The sequence below is a fragment of the Homalodisca vitripennis genome, chromosome X (genome assembly GCF_021130785.1).
Source record: "Homalodisca vitripennis isolate AUS2020 chromosome X, UT_GWSS_2.1, whole genome shotgun sequence".
In the NCBI taxonomy this organism is placed as follows: domain Eukaryota; kingdom Metazoa; phylum Arthropoda; class Insecta; order Hemiptera; family Cicadellidae; genus Homalodisca; species Homalodisca vitripennis.
This window is the reverse complement of record NC_060215.1, coordinates 146,347,956-146,371,285: the sequence shown is the minus strand read 5'-3', so window position 1 is coordinate 146,371,285 and position 23,330 is coordinate 146,347,956. Positions and strand designations below refer to the sequence as shown.

The following is a 23,330-nucleotide window of genomic DNA, read 5'->3' as shown; positions in this document are numbered from 1 at the left end:
CTATTACGACACATGATTTGCCATATTCCAGAGCCGCAGCTAGAGGAGGCCAGAGATCACCGTGAAGCCATAGCTAGTGTCACGTTGTCGTCCAGACCGTGAAGTTATCGTCCCTTTGTATTCTGTGCGTAAATGTTGCAGTTCTAAATTTGAAGGCACTTCCAATAATAAAAAAACTAGGATAAAATGTATAAAACTAATTATTAAAAAAGCGATCGTTCTCTAAGTCTACACGGTTTTTCGATTTGAAAATTTGCACAAAGGTGTTAGTTGTAAAAAAAATCCTAAATATAAGAACTTGACACTAGAGGATGCATTGTTTTAAATGATCGCACATTAGACGTGCGTTCTCGATTTAAATCACTTCTGAGACGAATCCAACATATGCTGACAATATTTTTTTAACATATGATTTGAAAGCTATATTTTAATATACAAACGCCAAACAGGCGGTATCGATCGTCAGAGGTCCTATCGTATAAATTAAATAAAACGTTAGAGGAGCTTTCTCGATTTAAAATCACGATTAAACAAAACCAAACAAATGCCCAAAATGAACATTTGAACACAGATTCTCTGAAAGCTTCATTTTAATATAAAAACGCCAAACAGGTATTGTCGATAGTCACAGGTTCTATCGTCTAAATTAAATGCACGTTAAACGAGTGTTCTTGAATAAAAATCACACCTGAGACACACATAAACAAATGCCCGCAATGACAATTTGTACACACATGCTCTAAAAGCTGTATTTTATTATAAAAACGCCCAACAGGTGGTGTCAGCCACCAGAGGTCCTATCGTCTAAAATTAAATGCACGTTAGACGTGTGTATTAAACAACAGCGTTCGAGCATCTCTGTACATATTTTCATTGGAGCATTTCTTTGGATTTTTCCAGGAGTGATTTTATGGCAAGTACGCATGTCTAACGTAGAATTATAATTATTTATACGATAGGACCTCTGACGGTCGACACAACCTGTTTGGTGTTTGTATAATAAAATAAAGCTTTCAGAGCATCTGTGTACCAATTTTCATTGCGGGCATTTTTAGAATTCCTCTAAGGAGTGATTTTTATTGTGAGCATCTCCTTACCACTTTTTATTGCAGGCAGTTGTTACGATTTGTTAAAAGAGTGATTTTAGTCGAGAACGCACGACTATCATGCATTTGATTTAGACGATACGACCTTTGACGGTCGATACTACCTGTGTGGCATTTTTATATTAAAATATAGCTTTCAGAGCATCTGTGTGCAAATTTTCACTGTGGGCAATTTTTAAATTTCTTTAAGGAGGAATTTTTAATCGAGAACGGACGTCTATCCTGCATTTAGTTTAGACGATTGGACCTCGACATAACCTGTTTCGCGTTTGTGTATTAAATTACTGCTTTCAGAGTATCTGTGTATCCATTTTCATTGCAGGCATTTTTTAAAATTTTCTAGGGAGTGATTTTTAATCGAGAACGCACGTCTATCCTGAATTTAATTTAGACGATTGGACCTCTGACGGTGGACACTACTTATTTGGCGTTTGTATATTAAATTACTGCTTTCAGAGCATCTGTATATCATTTTTCATTGCGGGCATTTGTTTGAATTTGAGTTTAAACTTAAAAAAATTGTGCTCCAAATATTCAAGAGGATATTATAGTCCCTTTAAAACTCTTCATCCCTATACACTTTTTATTAATGAATCCGCTTTATATTCTCTAATTTTGAGATCTAATAAAAAAGAGGCAAAGTTACCTAAAAAAGTGGATTACTAAAGAAGTTTTACCAAGTATTCGTAAATGTAGAGAATATATACTACAAAATAGAATTAAAATATTAGAAAATAAAATGAAATAATTACAGATTAAAATAAACATTTTTACATAAATTAGATTTATTGAAGTAATACTGTGAATTTAAACACAAATTTATTTTTTTTGTAATATCTAAATTACGTGATGACAAATTTTACTAAACCCTTGAATTAATTATGATATTTGTTTGTAAATGTTTTAACATAGCGGTATTGTTGAATTTCTCTTCCACATTCGCAATGAACTGGTTTATGAAAGATTTCTCTCATAAATCCTTAACAATATGTTTGTTTTTATCTCTACTATAATGCCAATAATTGTGAAATTCAGAGATATTCTTGATTTCTTTACAACGGGTACATTTTTCTATCTCGAAGTTAATTTTTCCATTGTATCGTACTAGCTGTTACCCGCGGCTTCGCACGCAATCTTTAGAACCGAAGTCCTTATAAAAAGCAACTATGATGTAATATGATGGGAGTCCTACAAACATTTTAAAATGTAAGTAGGCATACATCAGGTAGATATTATTTCATTTCGTGGTAAATAGTATCAGAGTTTAACGTAATTATTATATCATGTTTGGCACGTGTAGGAGCATTTCTGGTTCTAATTAATTATATACAACGTCACAGCTCAATCTGCTTTGTAATCCCGATCAAGAAAACACAAATCTCGGATAACACAGGTCTCGGAAACTTACTTTGGTCAAAAGCGTATATTTCCAATCCTTGTCATATATTACAGGTCTAAGATATTTCCAGTACCATAGTAGAGTTTGCCTTGTTGTTCTAACGAAGAAAACATGTATATATATATATATATATATATATATATATATACAGGGTGTATTATATATATATATATATATATATATATATATATATATATATATATATAGGACCGAGATGCCTACTTCGGTAAAAAAGTGCATACTTAAGACCGTTTAAATTCCCTTACCTACTATGTCACAGGTTAGCTTGCCATATTGCCTCAATTAAAATACTATATACGTTCGATTATATAGTTCTCGGAAATCTATTTTGGTCAAAATCGTGTTGGCATAGTTGAGTTTGCTAGGACTGAAAAGCCTATTACGACCTAGGGGGAAGTCCTACCTACTTCTTATACACTTCAGGTATAAGGGGGAAATCCTTATTAAGGTTATGCAACATTCCAAAATAATCGTTATTAAAGTTTTGCGTTACACCTGTATTTCGGACTGTAGCCAGGGAAAGAATGAACTTCATCTGCTTGTTGCCTGCTCACTTTGAGAATCCTAGCCGCTTCCGATCTTCTCATCATTGGTTCGTGTAAATGTTTCACTGTGTACCCACCCGAAACACAACTATTTCACACAGGAACAGAACATATTTAATACAACTCATTCTGTATTGTGACTAATAAAAATTACACCACCTGATCCTTGTTCCGTCGTTCCGCTGTCCATCACTGTAAACAAACTTGTCACCCATAGGGGAAGGATCACCTCGCCGATTTTTTACCACAGCCTTCTAGATTGCGTCATCTGTGAAGATACCGTACTGTATAAAGTTACCTTCTCTAAATCGGACGTAGCAAAGTGAACAACATTGAAATCCTCGCTTGGTAGAAGCACTTTGATTGCAGTGAATCGAGTAGCTGTAGTGTTAGTGCTAAATTCTCCCAATAACGGCTCAATTCAGTTCTGTCAGTAACTAACAAACAAGTCTCCACCAGAAATTCCCACTGAACATTGATGTAAACATACTGTTACGTTACGACCATAGAGCTACGCTGCAATTCTTTGCATACACAGCCTTCTGGATCACGTCACTACTCAGCAATTATCACTATATTTAATAAACGATGTCTTCAATCTGTCCTGTATGTATAAAACGTGTTTTAGATTCGGATGAGGGTGTTGAATGTGATAATGAGTGCCAGCGTTGGTTTCATAGAGAATGTTTGAAAATGTCTATTCTGAATACCAGCGTATCAGTAGCAACAGCAATGAAAAGTGGTTTTGTACAAGAGCAGACTGCTTAAAAGCTGAAAATAAACCCCAAACTGTCCTCTTGAATCAGTTAAGCCTGCTTACTGAAAAAAACAGAACTCACAACTAATGTTAACGCTCTATCTTCACTGCCCTCTAAAATTGATAACATGGCGACCAAGGATGATGTCAATTCGTTACACAGTGGCATTGAAAAACTGAGAGAGAGCTTTGATTCTCGCTTAGCTAGTATTGAATCACGTGTAGATGATCTTGATGGAAGAATTCAATCTTTGGAAGATCGAGAGACTCCGTCAGCTGGTTCCTTTGAAGAGTTTTATAGTGAGATTGAAGATCGTAGTAAGAGAGCCAATAACCTGATTGTTTATAACCTGCCTGAGAGCAAGAGCAGGGAAGTGGATAGCAGGATACGCCATGACAGGGTCTATGTCCTGGAACTGGCACAGGCTATCGGTTATGGAACAAACCTGGATAACTCCGAAAACTCTATCGGATTGGGAAGCCTGTGTCTAATAAATCTCGCCTTCTTAAACTTGTCTTCAGATCAACTTCAGATGCGGCTTCGTTTTTAAACGAGTTTGTTGAGGCTAAGCTGATGGATGGCAACAGTAAGTTCTCAAGTGTTGGAGTCTCTCGTGATAGGACCAATAAGGAACGACAGTACTTAAATTTCCTAAGAGCTGAACTTGATAGCCGGATTAAGAAAGGTGAAGGGAATCTTACAATAAAGTACAGGAATGGAGTTCCCTCAATTGTGTCAATTGTGCTAAAAAACTAATTAGGCCGGGTTCTACTCGGCGTATTGGTGTATATTATCAGAACGTGAATGGTCTCCGCACAAAATTGCAGCTTCTAAGAGAGTCAATCTGTTCCTGTGTTCATGATGTCATCATACTTACAGAGAGAAATTTATCCTCTGAAATACTTGCTCCAGAACTTGGTCTCAACAACTATTGTGTCTATCGCAAGGATCGCTCTTCTGTGAGCAGTACCAAGGAATCGGGTGGCGGTGTTATGATTGCTGTATCAAATTTGTACCCTTCCTTTGAAATGCCGTCTTCTATCGATAACATCGAATGTTTGTTCGTCACCGCTCGGATCTTCTACTGTCCTTGGTGGAGTATATATCCCCCCTCAATCTCCAGCCAATGTATTTTCAACTTTCAATGACTTAGTTGAGGAAGTGTGTGGTTCTTGTGAACCTGACACCAGGATTGTTATTGCTGGCGACTTCAATGTGCCACAGGTGGACTGGTCTTTACACTTTCAACCTCCGGGGAATGCTGCAGTCGAGAGTATGTTTGACCTGATTAATTTCCTAAGTCTGCGGCAGCACAACACCATTCTAAACTCAAGAGGAGTTCTGCTGGATCTAGTTTTTTCAACGGATAAAGAGATTAATATTACGGCTGCCTCTGATCCTGTACTTTATGAGGCCTTCCACCCGGCACTGGAATTTAAGTTACTTTTTGGCTGTTCTGGTGTTGATAATTGTGATGTGTTTTTCCATGATCTCAGACAGTGTACCATCGACAATGTCAGAGCCTGGCTCTGCGTCCCTGAATAACCCTGATCCCAGCTGTCCGGACATTGAAGCCTCCTTCAACAGTTTCTGTTTGAATATGGATAGTTCTATAAAGACCAATTCACCTGTAAGAAGAAAGAACGGGTCTACTTACCCTCGATGGGTTACCCGGGAACTTAGACAATTGATTTCACGGAAGAAACTACTCTACCGAAACTACAAAACTTCTCTTCTAGACTGTGATTATGAAGCTTTCAGAGTGGTCAGGCGACAGTGCAAAACTCTTGCCAGCGCATGCCAACAGGAGTTTTTGTTACTGTCAACAATAGCATAAAGGAAAACCCCCGATCCTTCTGGGGTCATATGAAGTCCTGAAGTAAGGCTAACACTGTACCCAGCCGACTTCAATATGGCTTATTCTCAGCTGATGAACCCCAGGGTATGTTGTGACTTATTCTCTGATTACTTCTCAACCGTCTACACTCCACATACTGACTGTTATACTGATTACAATTATGAATCCAACACCAATGTTTCGTCCTGTTTTTTCTCGGCCACTGAGATTGAAAGAAAACTACAGGACCTTGATGCCTCCAAGGGACCTGGACCGGATGGCATAACTCCGGCCGTTGTGAAGTCATGCAGTGATCTTTTGGCTCCTCACCTAGCTGTTTATCTCAGCAGGCTGCTGCGTAATGGCTCTTTTCCGAACTCGTTGAAGCCTCGTTATCTTGTACCAGTTCATAAATCTAGATCTACATCTAAAGTAACAAATTACCGTCCTATTGTGATTCAGTCTGTGTTTGCCAAGATTTTTGAAGGTTTGATCCTGGACGTATTATCCTTTAAATTCAAGAGTGTCTTCATCCTACAGCAGCATGGTTTTCGCCCTGGAAAATCAACGACCACCAATCTTTGTGTCTTCAGTGACTATGTTGTTTCCTCCTTCTCTCGTTTCCACCAAGTTGACTGCCTGTATTTGGATTTTGCTAAGGCATTCGACAGGGTCAGCCATAGCCATCTGATAGCTAAATTGAGGGCATACGGAATTATTGGGCCTCTTCTTCTGTGGATGCAAAGCTATCTCAGTGGCAGAACCCCTCAAGTCAAATTTGCGTTATCACTCTCCAAGAATGTTGTGAGCGTAACGTCGGGTGTGCCTCAAGGGTACCTCCTCGGTCCTTTTCTATTTGGCCTATTCATAAACGATATCGGGGAGTCACTAGCAGGCAACTTTCTTCTATTTGCCGATGATGTTAAAATCTTCAAGGAGGTGACTTCAATCCATCAACAACATGAGCTCCAGGAGGATCTGCTTAGGATAGAACAGTGGTGTGATAGGAATGCTATGCAACTGAAAGCTCATAAATGTCAAGTAATGTCATTTGGAAGATCAGAAACTTTGCTGCACTTTGACTTCTCTTTGTATGGCTTGTAACTGGATAGAGTGACAGTTATAAAGGACGTGGGGTTGTACATGGTACCATCCTTGGATCCAGGTATACATATCACCAAGACTTGTGCTAAAGCCAATTGTGTTCTAGGGTCATTTCCCGAACATCAAGAAACGTCCTATCTAATGCAACATTGAAGACCCTCTACTTGACTCTTGTTCGTCCCATTGTTGAATATGGTTCTACTGTCTGGGCTCCACACCAGATTGGACATTGCGACCATCTAAATAAAGTTCAGAGACGTTTTCTGCGATTGGTAGGAGTTAGAAGTGGCGTCCGTTATCCTGATGTTGATATACAGATTGTTGCAAGCCAACACCCGATCCTTTCGCTTTCATCTAGAAGAGTGGCTCTTGACCTTATATTTCTATTCAAGATTGTCAATAGTTTGGTTGATTGCCCTGAGCTCCTGCGTCACATAGACCTCCATGTACCTGCCGCAACCCACCTTCTGCAGCCTTTCTCCAAGCACTCACACCGGACTGTCTACGCCTACCAGAGTGTAATTCCACGTCTGCTGCGTTTGGGAAATGCTGCCCACCAGTTGGAATTCTTTGGCGCATCCATGCTGGTGTTTCGGAGGAGGGTCTTCTCTTGGGTGTCTGAGCATGGTGAACATTGAAAGCAAGAATCTACCTTTGGTTGCTCATCCCTGCTAGTATTTTTTTATATTGTTTATTTTTGTTCTATGTTGTTTTGTCATTTCATTGTTAAATTTTCATAGTTTATACCGTCAGCACACGCCTATAGCATGTACTTATAGCACTTATAGTATTTAGTATTAGCATGTGGTTGTCTTGTTGATTTTTGTCTTGTTGTATATTGACCCATGCACTAGAGTTAGCACACGCTTAGCATGAATCATGTAGTTATTATCTTGTTGCCTTGTTTGCAATTTGTCTTTGATGCACAAGTTGCATACACTTAGCATGTACATTATTATATAATCATCTCGTTGACCATTGTTATCTTTTTTGTATCTTGTCTTTGATGTTCTATTTTATGAACTTTAAATGTATACCATATTCAATTGTTCTGTAACCATGGCTAGTCCAGTAGTACTAATATCGCATGTAAGTGACTATGCATAAAAAGTGTACTATCAATATTTCGAACACTATGTTGTAAACATTTTTGTAAAATGGCGATTGCCGTATGTATGAATAAATAAATAAATAAAGAATGAATCATTAAGGTATGTTGGTATTCATTTCTTTGGTTTTCTGTAAGCCATTCTTAAAATGTAATATCATAATGTCAAGGAAGCCCGCCAGTTTAAAGTAACTTATGTGAAAACATTCATAGCTTTGTTCATTAAGGTTAGTTTTATAACAGTATTTAATGCATTAGATGATTTTAATTCGTCACTGGCGCAATCTGGTGTAAAATTTATATATTAATGTTTTATTTACTATCTCCATTACACTACCGATCAAGCACTGTTTACTTATTATTGATAAAATTCAAATGTAAACAGATGTTTAAGAAAGTTTGTAGAGCAGTCAACAGCAGTCAAAATAAGTTTCGTTCTTATCATAACATTCGAATGTAAACAAACTAATTTTTCAATTTGAATTCGACTTTATTTGGTGAAATGAATGTGTTATGGGTGGTAAAAAGTACTCTAAACGTTAATTCAGACTAAAAGGTATACCTGTTCCAAATTTCAGCACAATCCGTATAGCAGTTTCGTTGTGATTCGAGGACAAACCTCCAAACATCCAAACATCCAAATATCCAAACATTCAAACCTTCACATTTATAATATTATTGGGATTTCTCGTTCATATTTGTAATCACAATACTTCCAATAACAGTATAATCCGTCTTTTATACTCTTATTTTTAGAAAAAATACTCTATATTTTTTATATTTTTGTACACATGGAACATATCTTTTGAGCTCCCATTTATATAGAAAATAGTTGTTATAATTTTGTCTTTTTAACTCATAGTCATAAAAGCTTCCAGTTATTTCTTCTTTACTTAAATCCTTTTATACTATAAGCTACTAGATTTGTATTATTAATTTGATAAATTATATATACCTCTTGACAAATTGTTCTTGTTTGCAAAAGTTTGCTTTTTTACTAAAAATCCTTAGCCTATCATTAATTTTTAATTTAATCTTTGTGTGAATTTCAGGTAGAGCATACTTAAAAACTGTTTCTAATAACTCTTTTTCTTTATCTTTATCTCCATCTTTTGGCTTCACCTTTATTGTGCTGTGAACAGTATTATTATAATTATTTACAATTTTTCGAAGAATATCAATCCATTTATAGTTTTTATTCATCTCAAAGAAACTTTTATCTTCTCATTTTGAGTTCTGATATATCTCTCTACAATACTAGATTTCTCATCGTTTTCATTATGATAAATCTAAAATATTGCCTCAAAACATCATTCAATTCTTTATTTTTTAACTCCTTAGGGGAGACCGGGTTTAGTTGATATACTTTTTACTTTCTGGTTTTTGTATTTTTTCTCTATAAATGATACATACAAATGCAATAACTCTATTCACATATTTTGTCACCATCCATGTTCTAGACATAATTTTAAATGTATTAAATGAACAACATATTCAGTTTTGTTCAGAAGAGTTGTACTCAACTTGTTTTTATAATTTTCTGGAGAAAGAGGTAAATCTTTAAGATTTTCATGTGAATTTGTTGGATAATTCAGATCAACTTTGAGAATATAACCATAAGATTCGTCACCAGTAAGATTTCTTTCCATTCTTCTTTTGTATATTTTTTTGGGTCAATCCACATTATATCGTCACTACTGGGTCATTTTTGCGATAATACCCAACGATATAGATTATTCGCATCTACACAAAGTAGATCTACACATTTTCTAGTTTTGTCTTATCGAAATGTTTCAAATATTTGTTATTTGGTTTGACATATCATTTGATACATTGAGAAATTCCACCTCTGATTCCTTTTTCAATCATTAAATACATATAATCACGAATCAATTGTAATTCTATTTTTGTTAATTTTAGCATTGCATCTCAAGCAAGACTTGGTGTAATTAGATAATGTGATAGATCAGGTTTAAAGCCGTTCAAACAAATCTTTATAAAATTCTCAAAAATATCTGTAAGTAATAGAACATCCTGAATGATATCAGAGTAATTTCCTAAATTTTTCTCCTTTATTCCATAGATTTAAGTAATATTGGTAATCTCTCTTAGATATTATTTCATCTGTCAAGATTGTTTAGAACTCTAGTATTCCATTTTTATTTTTAATCTAGTTTTTTAATACTATCGATAAATTCATAAGGAAATATACCTTTACTTGATAGAATTTTAAAGATTTCTTCTTCGTCATTTGACTGTCTTTTTAGAATTTCATTCAATATTCGTTCTTCTTGAATAAAATGATTATTATGTTTGAAATATTCTTTCTTGAGATTTTTAGCTAACTTATAGATGATGCTATAAATCTAAAATGTGTCTACAAATGAAAACTTGATGAATTTTCTTGGCTTATCATTGTCAAACTCAAACCTATATCCAGAATTTACTGAATAATTTATACACTTTTCATCTGTGTTTGCAATCAAATCAACATTTCCATATAGTTTGGCCAATTCTTTTATGTAAAAACGAGTCTCATAATTTGACATATTGTAACAGAAAACTAGAATATTTTGTGAAAATTTTAGATTCAGATTACAAATTATATAAGCTGTTCCTCGAAATTGTCCTGTCAAATGACAATTTTCTTTGCATTTCTCAAATGTATCATCATACCAATCATCGGGCATAAATCTTTTATAACATGGGCCCGGCCAATTATAACAAGTTTATAATAATTTGTGGGAATGATATTATCTTTGAGAAAAAACACAAAGTAAAAATGAAACTGTTAGAATTTGTTCATATGTAATGTTTGTTTATACAAACAAATTAACTTATTATTATAATATTGTTATTTGTTTTTTATGTTTGTGTTTGTGTCATGTTGTGGTTGCTGTTACATTGTTGTTGTTTTGCTGTTATAGTGTTGTTAATTTATATTGTTATGAATTTATATTATTATTTGTATTAATTTATTGTTATTGTTATATTTTTTGATATTTATTATTTTGTTGTTATTTACTTTGTTTATGGTTCAGGTTGTATATTGAAAAAAAGAACACATTTAAATGATAAGTTATTTATGTTTTATAATGTCATATAATATACAATGAAACCATAAACAAAGTAAATAACAACAAAATAATAAATATCAAATTCATAACAATAAATACAAATAATAATATAAATTCATAACAATACAATTAACAACACTATAACAGCAAAACAACAACAATGTAACAGCAACCACATACATGACACAAACACAAACATAAAAAACAAATAACAATATTATAATAATAAGTTAATTTGTTTGTATAAACAAACATATGAAATATTTAGTGACAAAAGACTGCTGTCAAAAGACAATTAGCATAATAATTAAATTAATATGGTCAACTGTATTCCCGCACGCGCCGTAACGTGGTGCATTTGGGAAATGATTGATGTAGACTGTTGTTCTGTATTACAACGAATAAAGGATTTTTTGAACTTGAACTTGGTACTTTTTCTGTGTCTTGATACGAAATCTTTTTTTCAAAATGTGGCAAAGATTTGAATTTTTATATGAAATGTCTTCTTCGTGTGTCAATTTCATAGATACTAAGCACTTCAAACTGTTTTACTGGAACATTTGGCAAATCTTCTTCATTTTTTTGCTCTGTAACATATCGGTTTGTACATTTTGATTGTTAAATTTAACACTAAATATATAGTGATATCATAAGGAATATGCTTCTGAATATTAGTTGTTTGTCGAATTTTTGTTGATTATTCTTACATGTTGGAATTTTCTCTAATATGCTTTCAAAATCCATATAAATAACATAAAGATGAGGAAAATTTATTTTGAAAATTAGTAAATTTAGTGGTTTTGACCTGGATATTGCATAATTGGTTTACAAAGTTCATGTTGCTTACAACTTTCTAAATGATCTGTTAAATCTACAGAATTGTTAAAAAATGATAAACATCTTCTACAGAAAATTTCCTTTCTTTATGTTTAGGTAAACTGAGAATTCACTAATCTATTTAAATCTTTTATCAAAACATAATGAGATTTATAATTTAGATTCAAATACAATAAATCAACGTTCAATTCAGCATTATAAACTTCTGATATTTGCATTGGAATAATATGTTTTCATCATAAGTATGAACATTTATAGACATTTTAGGATATCTGTATTTTGGATCAAAACTTATTTTTTTAGCCTTTAACATCTTTTAATTGAAAATGAATAATTCAATACATAAAATAGTTCATCTCTTAAATAAATCTGATACTGTTTAATTTTTCAGGATGCCCTTTCGGTTTATCTACAGCACATCTAATTCCATAAATAAAACAAAATTGATCATGATAATTTTAAAATTAATATAAGCTTTTCTATTTTAAATTTATAGTGTTAATTCAATATATGATCCAGCATTCAGAGAATTACGTTTGTTAAGTATTAAAATTGTTTGATTGCATCCCATCATAGTCCATCCAGATCCTACAATTGGTTGATTATTTCGCTCACGCACCATATTATTTTTTCAAATTGACTCGAAATAAAATCATCAACATTAAATAAATCTTCAGCCTTAAATGAAAATACATTGTTGTAGTGTGTCTATCTTCATTTATTAATTTTCTTTCATATTCACTACGCTAAACATAACTGACCCTTAATATTTTGTATTGTCTTTAACATGTTTTTCAATCAGATTCTCAATCTTATCTCTTTGAGATTTTTAATATGAAGAAATATCAACAACTGTTTCATCTAAATTAGATAGAATAAATTCCATAAAGTATCCTTTATTAGATGATGATGCTTCAACATTAATGATATTTTCCTTTGAAAGTGGAAAAAGATTTTAGGAGCTCGAAGAGCTCGTGTAATTCATCAATCAATTGTTTTTCGACATTTTGTAGAAATCATTAAACCATTCTTAAGTGGGAAGTCTTGAATATATCTGTTACTTCTTAAACCAAGACGATCTGAATGTTTTCGAGTCTTTTCAATATGTTTCATTAAAGATTTTGCGTGATGAATCAACTTTTCTAAGAGAACATTTTTGTGCTATATTTTTTCAATTTTTCATTATTGAAGAGATTTAGATCGTGCTTATTTTGTTTAGATTTAGATATTTTTACTGAGTAATAAATGAAAAAATTCTATAATCATAGAGCAGGTTTTAATATTTTTTACCTGTCGAACACATAATTAATGTAGAAGAATCAGTTTAAGAGTTAGCTATTTACACAATTTCACTACATCACACCTATTAACACGGGTGCGCCAATGATCACTTTAGCACACATCGTATTTCGCTCTCAGACTGTCCCTGGTTATACACATACAATAAACATACTTATTATTTAGTTGCAATATGTATAGTGGTACTGACTATTCTTCATACTTGTAAATGTCAATGAGAAATAAACAATTTAGTAGGAGCTATTCAGTGTAATAAAGCAGAATGATTGACAATATGTGTACGTGATAAGCACAAAATTGCCGAGACAGGCACGAGCCTGTTCCGTATCAGGCTGTAGACAAGTATGCTTATTCTGGCCCCACAAGACGCCAGCAACACGGTGGTGTAAATTTTTGTCCAATAAGATATCAGTACTATACTTGTCTCGATGCGAAAACTTGGAGACACAAAAAAAATGCTCAATATGAAATGTACTCGGCAAATTAAATTGCCTACAACAGAGTCCACCACGACACAATTTAATTCTGAAATTTATTAAAAGCTTATCAAGCATTACAAAGATAATATTAACATAAATTTCATACTGAATTAAAACGTCATCAAAAGAAAAACCTTTTATTGGATACATTTTTTCAGAAGTTGAGTTTATCATTACTTTGAAATTGTGTTTATTTTATACTCTTATTATTGGTATGCTAACTTAAGGTAAATAGTAATAAACACGAGTATTATTTAATTACAGTGAAGCGTTTTTAATTACTAATTGAAAAGTGGATAAATATCACAACTAGTTTCATGATACTTGTTAGTTGCTGCAAAATGAATCATTTTTCAGCAAATGAAAGCTTACGATTCTTGTAACTCCTTTGCAGCGTGAGAAGTACAGGAATGACGGCTCACATGACGGCCACGTCAGTTACTTCTGTGGGTGGATAGTACAAGTTATATTTATATGTGGTCGGAAGGTGACTGATTGAAAGATGCACGGTGCATTTATTGCCGGGAGGCTCATGGTGCCACTTCCCGTCACGATGACGGAGATGATCGAGTATGTAGTTGTAAATGGAAAAGGCCGTATCTCGAGGAAATCTGCTCGCCTCTTGGATGACGATTGGGTGTCGAGACTGCATCAACCTGTAGAGGTTTACTGTCCTGCAAACAAGCGTTGATCGAATATGTAGTTGTAAATGGAAAAGGCCGTATCTAGAGGAAACCTGATTGCCTATTGGATGCCGATTCGGTGTTGAGACTGCATCAACCTGTAGAGGTTTACTGTCCTGCAAACAAGCGTTGATCGAATATGTAGTTGTAAATGGAAAAGGCCGTATCTAGAGGAAACCTGATTGCCTATTGGATGCCGATTCGGTGTTGAGACTGCATCAACATGTAGAGGTTTACTGTCCTGCAACCAAGCGTTGATCGAATATGTAGTTGTAAATGGAAAATGCCGTATCTCGAGGAAACCTGCTCGCGTCTTGGATGACGATTGGGTGTCGAGAATGCATCAACCTGTAGAGGTTTACTGTCCTTCAAACAAGAGCATGTGGTTGTAAATAGAAAAGGTCGTATCTCGAGGAAACCTGATTGCCTATTTGATGACGATTGGGTGTCGAGACTGCATCAACCTGTAGAGGTTTACTGTCCTGCAAACAAGAGTATGTGGTTGTAAATAGAAAAGGTCGTATCTCGAGGAAACCTGATTGCCTATTGGATGACGATTGGGTGTTGAGACTGCATCAACCTGTAGAGGTTTACTGTCCTGCAAACAAGCGTTGATCGAATATGTAGTTGTAAATGGAAAAGGCCGTATCTCGAAGAAACCTGCTCGCGTCTTGGATGACGATTGGGTGTCGAGACTGCATCAACCTGTAGAGGTTTACTGTCCTGCAAACAAGCGTTGATCGAATATGTAGTTGTAAATGGAAAAGGCCGTATCTAGAGGAAACCTGATTGCCTATTGGATGCCGATTCGGTGTTGAGACTGCATCAACCTGTAGAGGTTTACTGTCCTGCAACCAAGCGTTGATCGAATATGTAGTTGTAAATGGAAAAGGCCGTATCTCGAGGAAACCTGCTCGCCTCTTGGATGACGATTGAGTGTCGAGACTGCTTCAACCTGTAGAGGTTTACTGACCAGCAACCAAGATCGGGTATGTGCAGTTGTAAATAGAAAAGGTCGTATCTCGAGGAAACCTGCTCGCGTCTTGGATGACGATTGAGTGTCGAGACTGCATCAACCTGTAGAGGTTTACTGTCCTACAAACAAGAGTATGTGGTTGTAAATAGAAAAGGTCGTATCTCGAGGAAACCTGATCGCCTCTTGGATGACGATTGAGTGTCGAGACTGCATCAACCTGTAGAGGTTTACTGTCCTGCAAACAAGAGTATGTGGTTGTAAATAGAAAAGGTCGTATCTCGAGGAAACCTGATTGCCTATTAGATGACTATTGGGTGTTGAGACTGCATCAACCTGTAGAGGTTTACTGTCCTGCAAACAAGCGTTGATCGAATATGTAGTTGTAAATGGAAAAGGCCGTATCTCGAAGAAACCTGCTCGCGTCTTGGATGACGATTGGGTGTCGAGACTGCATCAACCTGTAGAGGTTTACTGTCCTGCAAACAAGCGTTGATCGAATATGTAGTTGTAAATGGAAAAAGGCCGTATCTAGAGGAAACCTGATTGCCTATTGGATGCCGATTCGGTGTTGAGACTGCATCAACCTGTAGAGGTTTACTGTCCTTCAAATAAGAGCATGTGGTTGTAAATAGAAAAGGTCGTATCTCGAGGAAACCTGATTGCCTATTTGATGACGATTGGGTGTCGAGACTGCATCAACCTGTAGAGGTTTACTGTCCTGCAAACAAGAGTATGTGGTTGTAAATAGAAAAGGTCGTATCTCGAGGAAACCTGATCGCCTCTTGGATGACGATTGAGTGTCGAGACTGCATCAACCTGTAGAGGTTTACTGCCCTGCAAACAAGAGTATGTGGTTGTAAATAGAAAAGGTCGTATCTCGAGGAAACCTGATTGCCTATTAGATGACTATTGGGCGTTGAGACTGCATCAACCTGTAGAGGTTTACTGTCCTGCAAACAAGAGTATGTGGTTGTAAATAGAAAAGGTCGTATCTCGAGGAAACCTGATTGCCTATTAGATGACTATTGGGTGTAGAGACTGCATCAACCTGTAGAGGTTTACTGTACTGCAAACAAGCGTTGATCGAATATGTAGTTGTAAATGGAAAAGGCCGTATCTCGAGGAAACCTGATTGCCTATAGGATGACGATTGAGTGTCGAGACTGCATCAACCTGTAGAGGTTTACTGTCCTACAAACAAGCGTTGATCGAATATGTGATTGTAAATAGAAAAGGTCGTATCTCGAGGAAACCTGATTGCCTATTAGATGACTATTGGGTGTTGAGACTGCATCAACCTGTAGAGGTTTACTGTCCTGCAAACAAGCGTTGATCGAATATGTAGTTGCAAATGGAAAAGGCCGTATCTTGAGGAAACCTGCTCGCGTTTTGGATGACGAATGAGTGTCGAGACTGCATCAACCTGTAGAGGTTTACTGTCCTTCAAACAAGAGCATGTGGTTGTAAATAGAAAAGGTCGTATCTCGAGGAAACCTGATTGCCTATTTTTATGACGATTGGGTGTCGAGACTGCATCAACCTGTAGAGGTTTACTGTCCTGCAAACAAGAGTATGAATGGTTTGTAAATAGAAAAGGTCGTATCTCGAGGAAACCTGATTGCCTATTAGATGACTATTGGGTGTTGAGACTGCATCAACCTGTAGAGGTTTACTGTCCTGCAAACAAGAGTATGTGGTTGTAAATAGAAAAGGTCGTATCTCGAGGAAACCTGATTGCCTATTAGATGACTATTGGGTGTTGAGACTGCATCAACCTGTAGAGGTTTACTGTCCTGCAAACAAGCGTTGAGTATGTAGTTTTAAATAGAAAAGGTCGTGTCTCGAGGAAACCTGATTGCCTATTGGATGACGATTGGGTGTCGAGACTGCATCAACCTGTAGAGGTTTACTGTCCTGCAAACAAGCGTTGATCGAATATGTAGTTGTAAATGGAAAAGGCCGTATTTTGAAGAAACCTGCTCGCGTCTTGGATGACGATTGAGTGTCGAAACTGCATCGACCTGTAGATAGTTATTCTCATGCAAACAAGTGTTGTCGTTTTAAATCAGCACTATAATCAAATTATGAAATTATTCAAGTATCAAGTAAAATAAAAACAAACTTATGTTTAGTACTAAGCTGAAAATTTGGAGATTATTTTATAATTAATTATAGGTTTGTGGGGATGTTTAAAAACTTGTCATTGAGAAACTGTTTCACGCAATAACGAACATTCTGTAGTAACATTCTATTACTGTTAATATAAAAAACGCTCTTAAAATAAAAAAAAAAAAACTTTGGAAATCGTAGATAGAGACACAGGTATTTTAGGTTACCAAACATTCCAAAGGCATCACTTCAATATAACCACAGTAGATAGCGACATAGAGCTTATTAACCCGAAAAGCTCTTCTCACTTAGCTTACAACCAATACAAATATTTGTACTACACACTCAATATAAACCTCTATGGATTTATTCCTCTGGTAAAACTTGACCTCTTCCGTTATGTTCAGCACCACATAAAAAGCACTTTGATAAAAAAAGCCCTTCCGATATATTAGATATAACAGACACAAACCCCTCTAGAAAAGATCTGTTTGCTCTTTTAACCCCCGGTAACAACCCTCCCCCCGAACATCTCTGGTATGCCTAGATAATCTCCAGGATAAATTAAACCCCATGATAAATTTATTTTGCTGATAAAAATTACTATTTATTCTCATAGCAGACACAATAACCTACAGAAAAGAAATGAAATGAAAAATGACTTTGTTAGAGGCGAAGTTAGGACTATAAAGTCCTCTCTACCACTTAACCTCATAAAAATTAAACTAATATATATATATATATATATATATATATATATATATACATTTATAACTAAAACAGTCTATTTATTTACATTACATATTAAATGAATCTTAAAATCAAAACAATCATCAATAATTAATGTAACTATATACACATTTACAATAATATCGCAAGACACACACTCGCATTCATTCAACTTGCATGCAATTGCCCTAAGTACCGCACACAAAAGCCGCCAACGGCTATATCCCCTGAGCCCCCAGCATCAAGGCCCTGACCTCCGCCCCAAAGCGAGCGCGCTTATCGATGGCTCTGATGTTAACAGGTAAAGCATTCCACAATCGACAGGCAGAAACTGTAAACGATTTGCTAAAGGTAGTTGTTCGATGAATTGGGATAGATAATAAGAACATACTAATATTATTACTTATTTTTAATCGTTCCTTGCTTTTTGTTTTAATTAAATGTAATAGCACAATTCCGCAGTATTCAATTGAAACAAGTATAAAGTAGACTGATTTAGTTTATAAGTAAAGTATTGTCTAGCCATCGGTACCGAAAGATGATAACTAGTGATATCTTATGTCAAATAAATCAAATCTTTTTTATTGCAGCGACAATTTTTACATTGTATGGCACACGTCATGGGGTTTTAAAATTTCTGAATTGCGTACAATAATTCACATTCACACATACAGTTTCACAGTTACGCCTCTTTCATTCATCGCCAATGCAACCCACTTAGTACAGCGGAGTCAGTCTTCTAATTGGGCGGTCTCCCAGTCGAATGCCAAACACTCACCTGCAATAATTATAGAATGCTTGTGACACCAAGCAGCGTTTAAGGCGAGTCTTTAACGCCTTAGGTGTTGGAGCATCTTTAATTGAATTGGGCAGTCTGTTGAGGAAATGAACACCCGCCTGCGAGGGCAGGCGTTCATAAACCACCGCTCCGTGCCTCACAGTTCGTTAGTAGCTCTGCCACGTGTCTCATACATGTGTATGTCTCGGTCTCTGGTTAATGCACATTTACTTATACAAAGCAGTTTCGAAAATTTAGAGGCACAGCAGAGTCAACAGCTGCAATTTCTTGAAAGCTTCCCTACACGACTCTCTACATTTGATTTTGGCAATTATTCGAATTGCTTTTTTTGAGTCTGAATGCTCTTTTAAACTGTGTATTTGCGCAAGCTCTCCAAAGGACCACTCCGTAAGCCAGTTCAGTCCATAATACGCCGTAATCAGTACCTGACTAGGGCAGTATTTGGCTAAATATCTCAGAACAAAACTTTCTGAGCAGACTTTGGCGCAAACATAGTTAATATGCTCATTCCAAGTCAGCCCTCGATCAAGGTACATTCCTAGGAGTCTTTAAGATCTGACTTCTTCCAGTGTGGAATCATCTAACAAATGGCAGGCCCACACTGGTTGCCTGCAGTGCGCAAGGCAAAATTCAAAACGTTGGTTTTTGAGGAGTTTGTTGTAAAATTGAGGCTGTCAACAAATGTGTAATTGTTGATGTCAACAAAAGCCTGTTGATCTAAAACTTCGCTTGATATTGCATTGAAAAAGAGAGTCGTATCGTCGGCAAGCTGCACTAATTTTCCATACAGAAGCGATGATTTTATATCGTTGACGTAAAGCAGGAAAAGCGCATGACTGAGGATGGATGCTTTGGACGACTTACTAGTTATCTGGACAACTTGAGATCTGTGATTTAGAATAGAGCTTATTAAGAGGCAAACCTCGAATACAGTGAGACTCAAGTTTGTCAAGCAGTGTACCGTAGTCAACGCAGTCGAATGCTTTGGAAAGGTCTAAGAAAACACCAATTGTGTGGTTACGACATTTAATCCCCTCTACAACCATATCGACAAGATTCACGACTGCGCCTATTGTCGATTTGTCCTACCTGAATCCAAATTGTTCACTTCAGAGCTGATTGCATTTGTCCAAAAACTGAAACAATCTTATAAGAAAAAGCTTTTTAAAAATGTTGCAGTCTTCTAACTCCGCAATAATTGTAAACCCGAATTTGTGTTTTATTTTCTCTAAATTTAAAATTGTTTACTTCCTTTTTACTTCTAAATGAGCTAGTTTCTTGTATTCGTTGTCACTCAGATCACCTACTTTATTTATCTTTTAAAAACTCCAAAATTTGTTAAGAAAAATATTTATTTAAAAAAATAATTATTTGAAAAAAATGCTACAAACATTTATGTCTTCTATACTCGAATTATAGAATGCACAATGGTGCCTAATAAAACTTTTTTTTAATATTCATAATTATCTTGATCAAGATATTCTTCAAGTCTTTTCTTAAAATGTACTATGAAATTATAAAACATTTCTGGTTTGATATCGTAATCAAATTTTATATCTAAATAGTGAAAAATCATAGGTTTTATCTTCTTATAATAAATATGTTTATTTACACCAACAAATCTGATATATTCTTCAAATAATATAGGCCTATTTATTTTTCAATATCTTAAAAATTAAATTCAAACTTTTCATTCTTATTTCTAAATTCTTTGATAAATTCTGTTTGTTTATCATGTCTATATTGAACATTTCTAAGCAGATTATGAAAATTTGTCATCTTTTTTCTTTTCCTTGGTTTTGGCCTTTCATACAATATTAATTTTTACAAACTATATATATTTATCAATAATTTCTCCTCTCTCTGAACAATTATAACAGTTTATCCTATAATATTCGTTTATTTATATAGAAAACAACTTTGTTACAAATCCACCGAGAAATAAATCTTCTTATCACAAATTTGTGTGTTTACTGTGATAAATACAGTACGACAGTACGACAACATACTGTGATAAATACCAATGATTTTATTATACTGTACAACTATTTAGGATATTATGTTTACGATTTCAAGGATTATTATGGAAGACAACAATACTTTTGTATTTTTGTTGTTTTAAATAGAATAAAAAAAATATGAATTTAATCAATTAAAATGAAGATTATTAAGATAAAAAAAAATAGATAAAATGTTTGAACTCATTGTAAAATTGCGATGCAAATTTCTATATCACAGTCTTATTTAAATGAAAGCAAAGGGTAAATCTGTGAAGTTTGAAAATTCAAAGTAAAAAGTGCAAAACCATTGCTTTAATGTATTTCATCTCGTATTCTCTCTTTTGCGCCTATAACACGATCACTTCTGCCGTTTATAGGCTAGGATCTTTATTTCAGGCTATAGGAGAGAAGAGAGAACACAGAATAGAGCAATGGTTTTACCAATGCGCACTAGCTGTTGTGTACTGTGTATTACGTATGGCCACTTCCTATCAAATAGTACCCAAAGCAACCTTGCTAAGAGCGAAGCCGTAGCTCAGATGTATATATACAATGTCAACAAATACAATGGCCACTCGAGAACTACTAATTTTACAAAACATTTATAAACATAATTTGAAATAAACAAATAACATTTTTTATTTATATTCAAATATGTAAAATTGTCTCTCATTTTAATAAAAAAACTTATAAAAGTTTACGATAACATAAATTTCATTCTTGAAAACGGAATAGTAAACAATCTATGTTACCGAAATTTTAGTTACGGAAGAATACACTTTAAGTATTACAAGTAGTACTATCTTCATTCTAAAATGAAATTTCTCCTTTGTTGAATATTCCCTGAAAAAATTCATAATTTCTATCAAAACTCGTAGCTAAAAAACTTCTTAACTGATTTAAATGAAATTTGGTACACATGTACTAAATATTTAACGCTTTCAACTTAACTTATCCATGAGGATGAAGTCATCCCCTATTTGGTAATATTCATGGAAAAATTTGAAAACTCTAAAACTTCAAAAACAAGTGAGTTCTACTTAATATTTCACGAAAATAACCATATTTTCAAAATCAAATTTAATCATCCATTGTTTTAAAACTTATATCTCAAGAATTATTTGAGCTTTTTGATGCAGTTTTGTACATAGCATCAGTAAATATTAATGTGTTTTTTAATCATCACTTCCGGTTCAAATCTTAAGATGACCTTGAAAGAGATTTTTCTTACACCATCCCCATTTCTTGAGATATTCTTTTAAATTAAACATAAGTACGTCTATAAGTGTCTTTGACATTTGTACAAAATATAAAAATTATTTGACGAATAGTTTATAAAATATTTTTAAACATTTACTGAATTTCTCTAATATTATTCTTAATTCCATCGTATGATAAAAATTTCCCAGAAACAACATGACAAATCTCATCTGTAACAGTATTTTTAAAATTCATATTGATATATCGTCCTTTTAACCAGAAATATTGGTAAAACTCTTCGTTGTATCAATAACATAGATAGGCCTATTTGCTTTAAATTCTTTGGGATTGTATACATTCATTTTGGAATTAACTTCCATATTTTTATAGTAAACTTTCTTAAATTCTTAATGCATCTGATGCATAATTCTGAAAAGACCTCCGGAAATGCTTAAAGTTTGTAATTCATCTGGATAATAAGAAAAAAATCAATTTTACTCTAATATGTTTTACATTCAAACTATCGCATTTGAAAGGATTTTTTCCTGATTATTCAATCTATCGGTTTTAAAACCTATAATAACAAACTCAGGATTGAAAATATTTTTATAAATATTTGTGATATCGAATGAATAAGTTGTTCCAGACATACTTTTTTGCTCAACACATTGCCTGCAACTAAAAAATAAACATAATTTTTGACTTTTTGTATTTTTCATCAATCAACAGAATTTTACTCGTGATTGTATCATCAATCATCGGAACTCTAATAAAAACTCGTTAATTGTTCGATCAACTGGCATGTCATTCCCAGTTTTTTGTTTTAATACCGCATCATCATCTTCAGCTCTTCTGAACTAATGTAAAATCCACCTTTATAGATGGGAAAATTTACATTTTAAAAGAGTCCTAAGCCCGAAAGGTGATAAATTGCCAACTAATTCAAATTTTCAAAATTTAAAAGTTAATAAAAAAAACTATTTGAAAATACATCACTTTTAGAAGAAGAAATGGGGTTTTTAATTGTACCTAACTGACCACAATTTTAAATTTCTTTTTATCATATGTTTTGTTTTCTTACTTAAAATTTTGGAAAACAAAAACGGTACGACATTGTCAATTAATCTAACATTATTTGTTCCAAGATATGCTTAACCATATTTTTAGTTAAAGTTCCACATATATAATACTGGAATTTAGACAGGAAAAAATTATCTCCAAAATCAATATTAAACTCAGTTTTTTTATTTGGTTCGTTCAAATG

General features: G+C 34.3%; 1 protein-coding gene across 5 annotated transcripts in view; it reads right to left on the bottom strand.

The window, feature by feature from the left end:
- Positions 1–13,598: 13,598 nt before the first annotated feature.
- LOC124369979 (UMP-CMP kinase 2, mitochondrial-like) overlaps positions 13,599–23,330 on the bottom strand; it is a 91,558-nt gene continuing 81,826 nt past the window's right edge. For 2 of the 5 annotated variants that reach the window (XM_046828216.1, XM_046828218.1), the window contains one exon: positions 13,599–14,244. In XM_046828216.1, coding sequence (XP_046684172.1) covers positions 13,989–14,244 — 256 coding nt within the window. In that variant the 3' untranslated portion in view covers positions 13,599–13,988. Of the gene's footprint in view, positions 14,245–15,318; positions 15,706–17,068; positions 17,144–23,330 lie in introns of those variants that run through there. The other 3 variants (XM_046828220.1, XM_046828217.1, XM_046828219.1) reach the window with 3 other exon arrangements.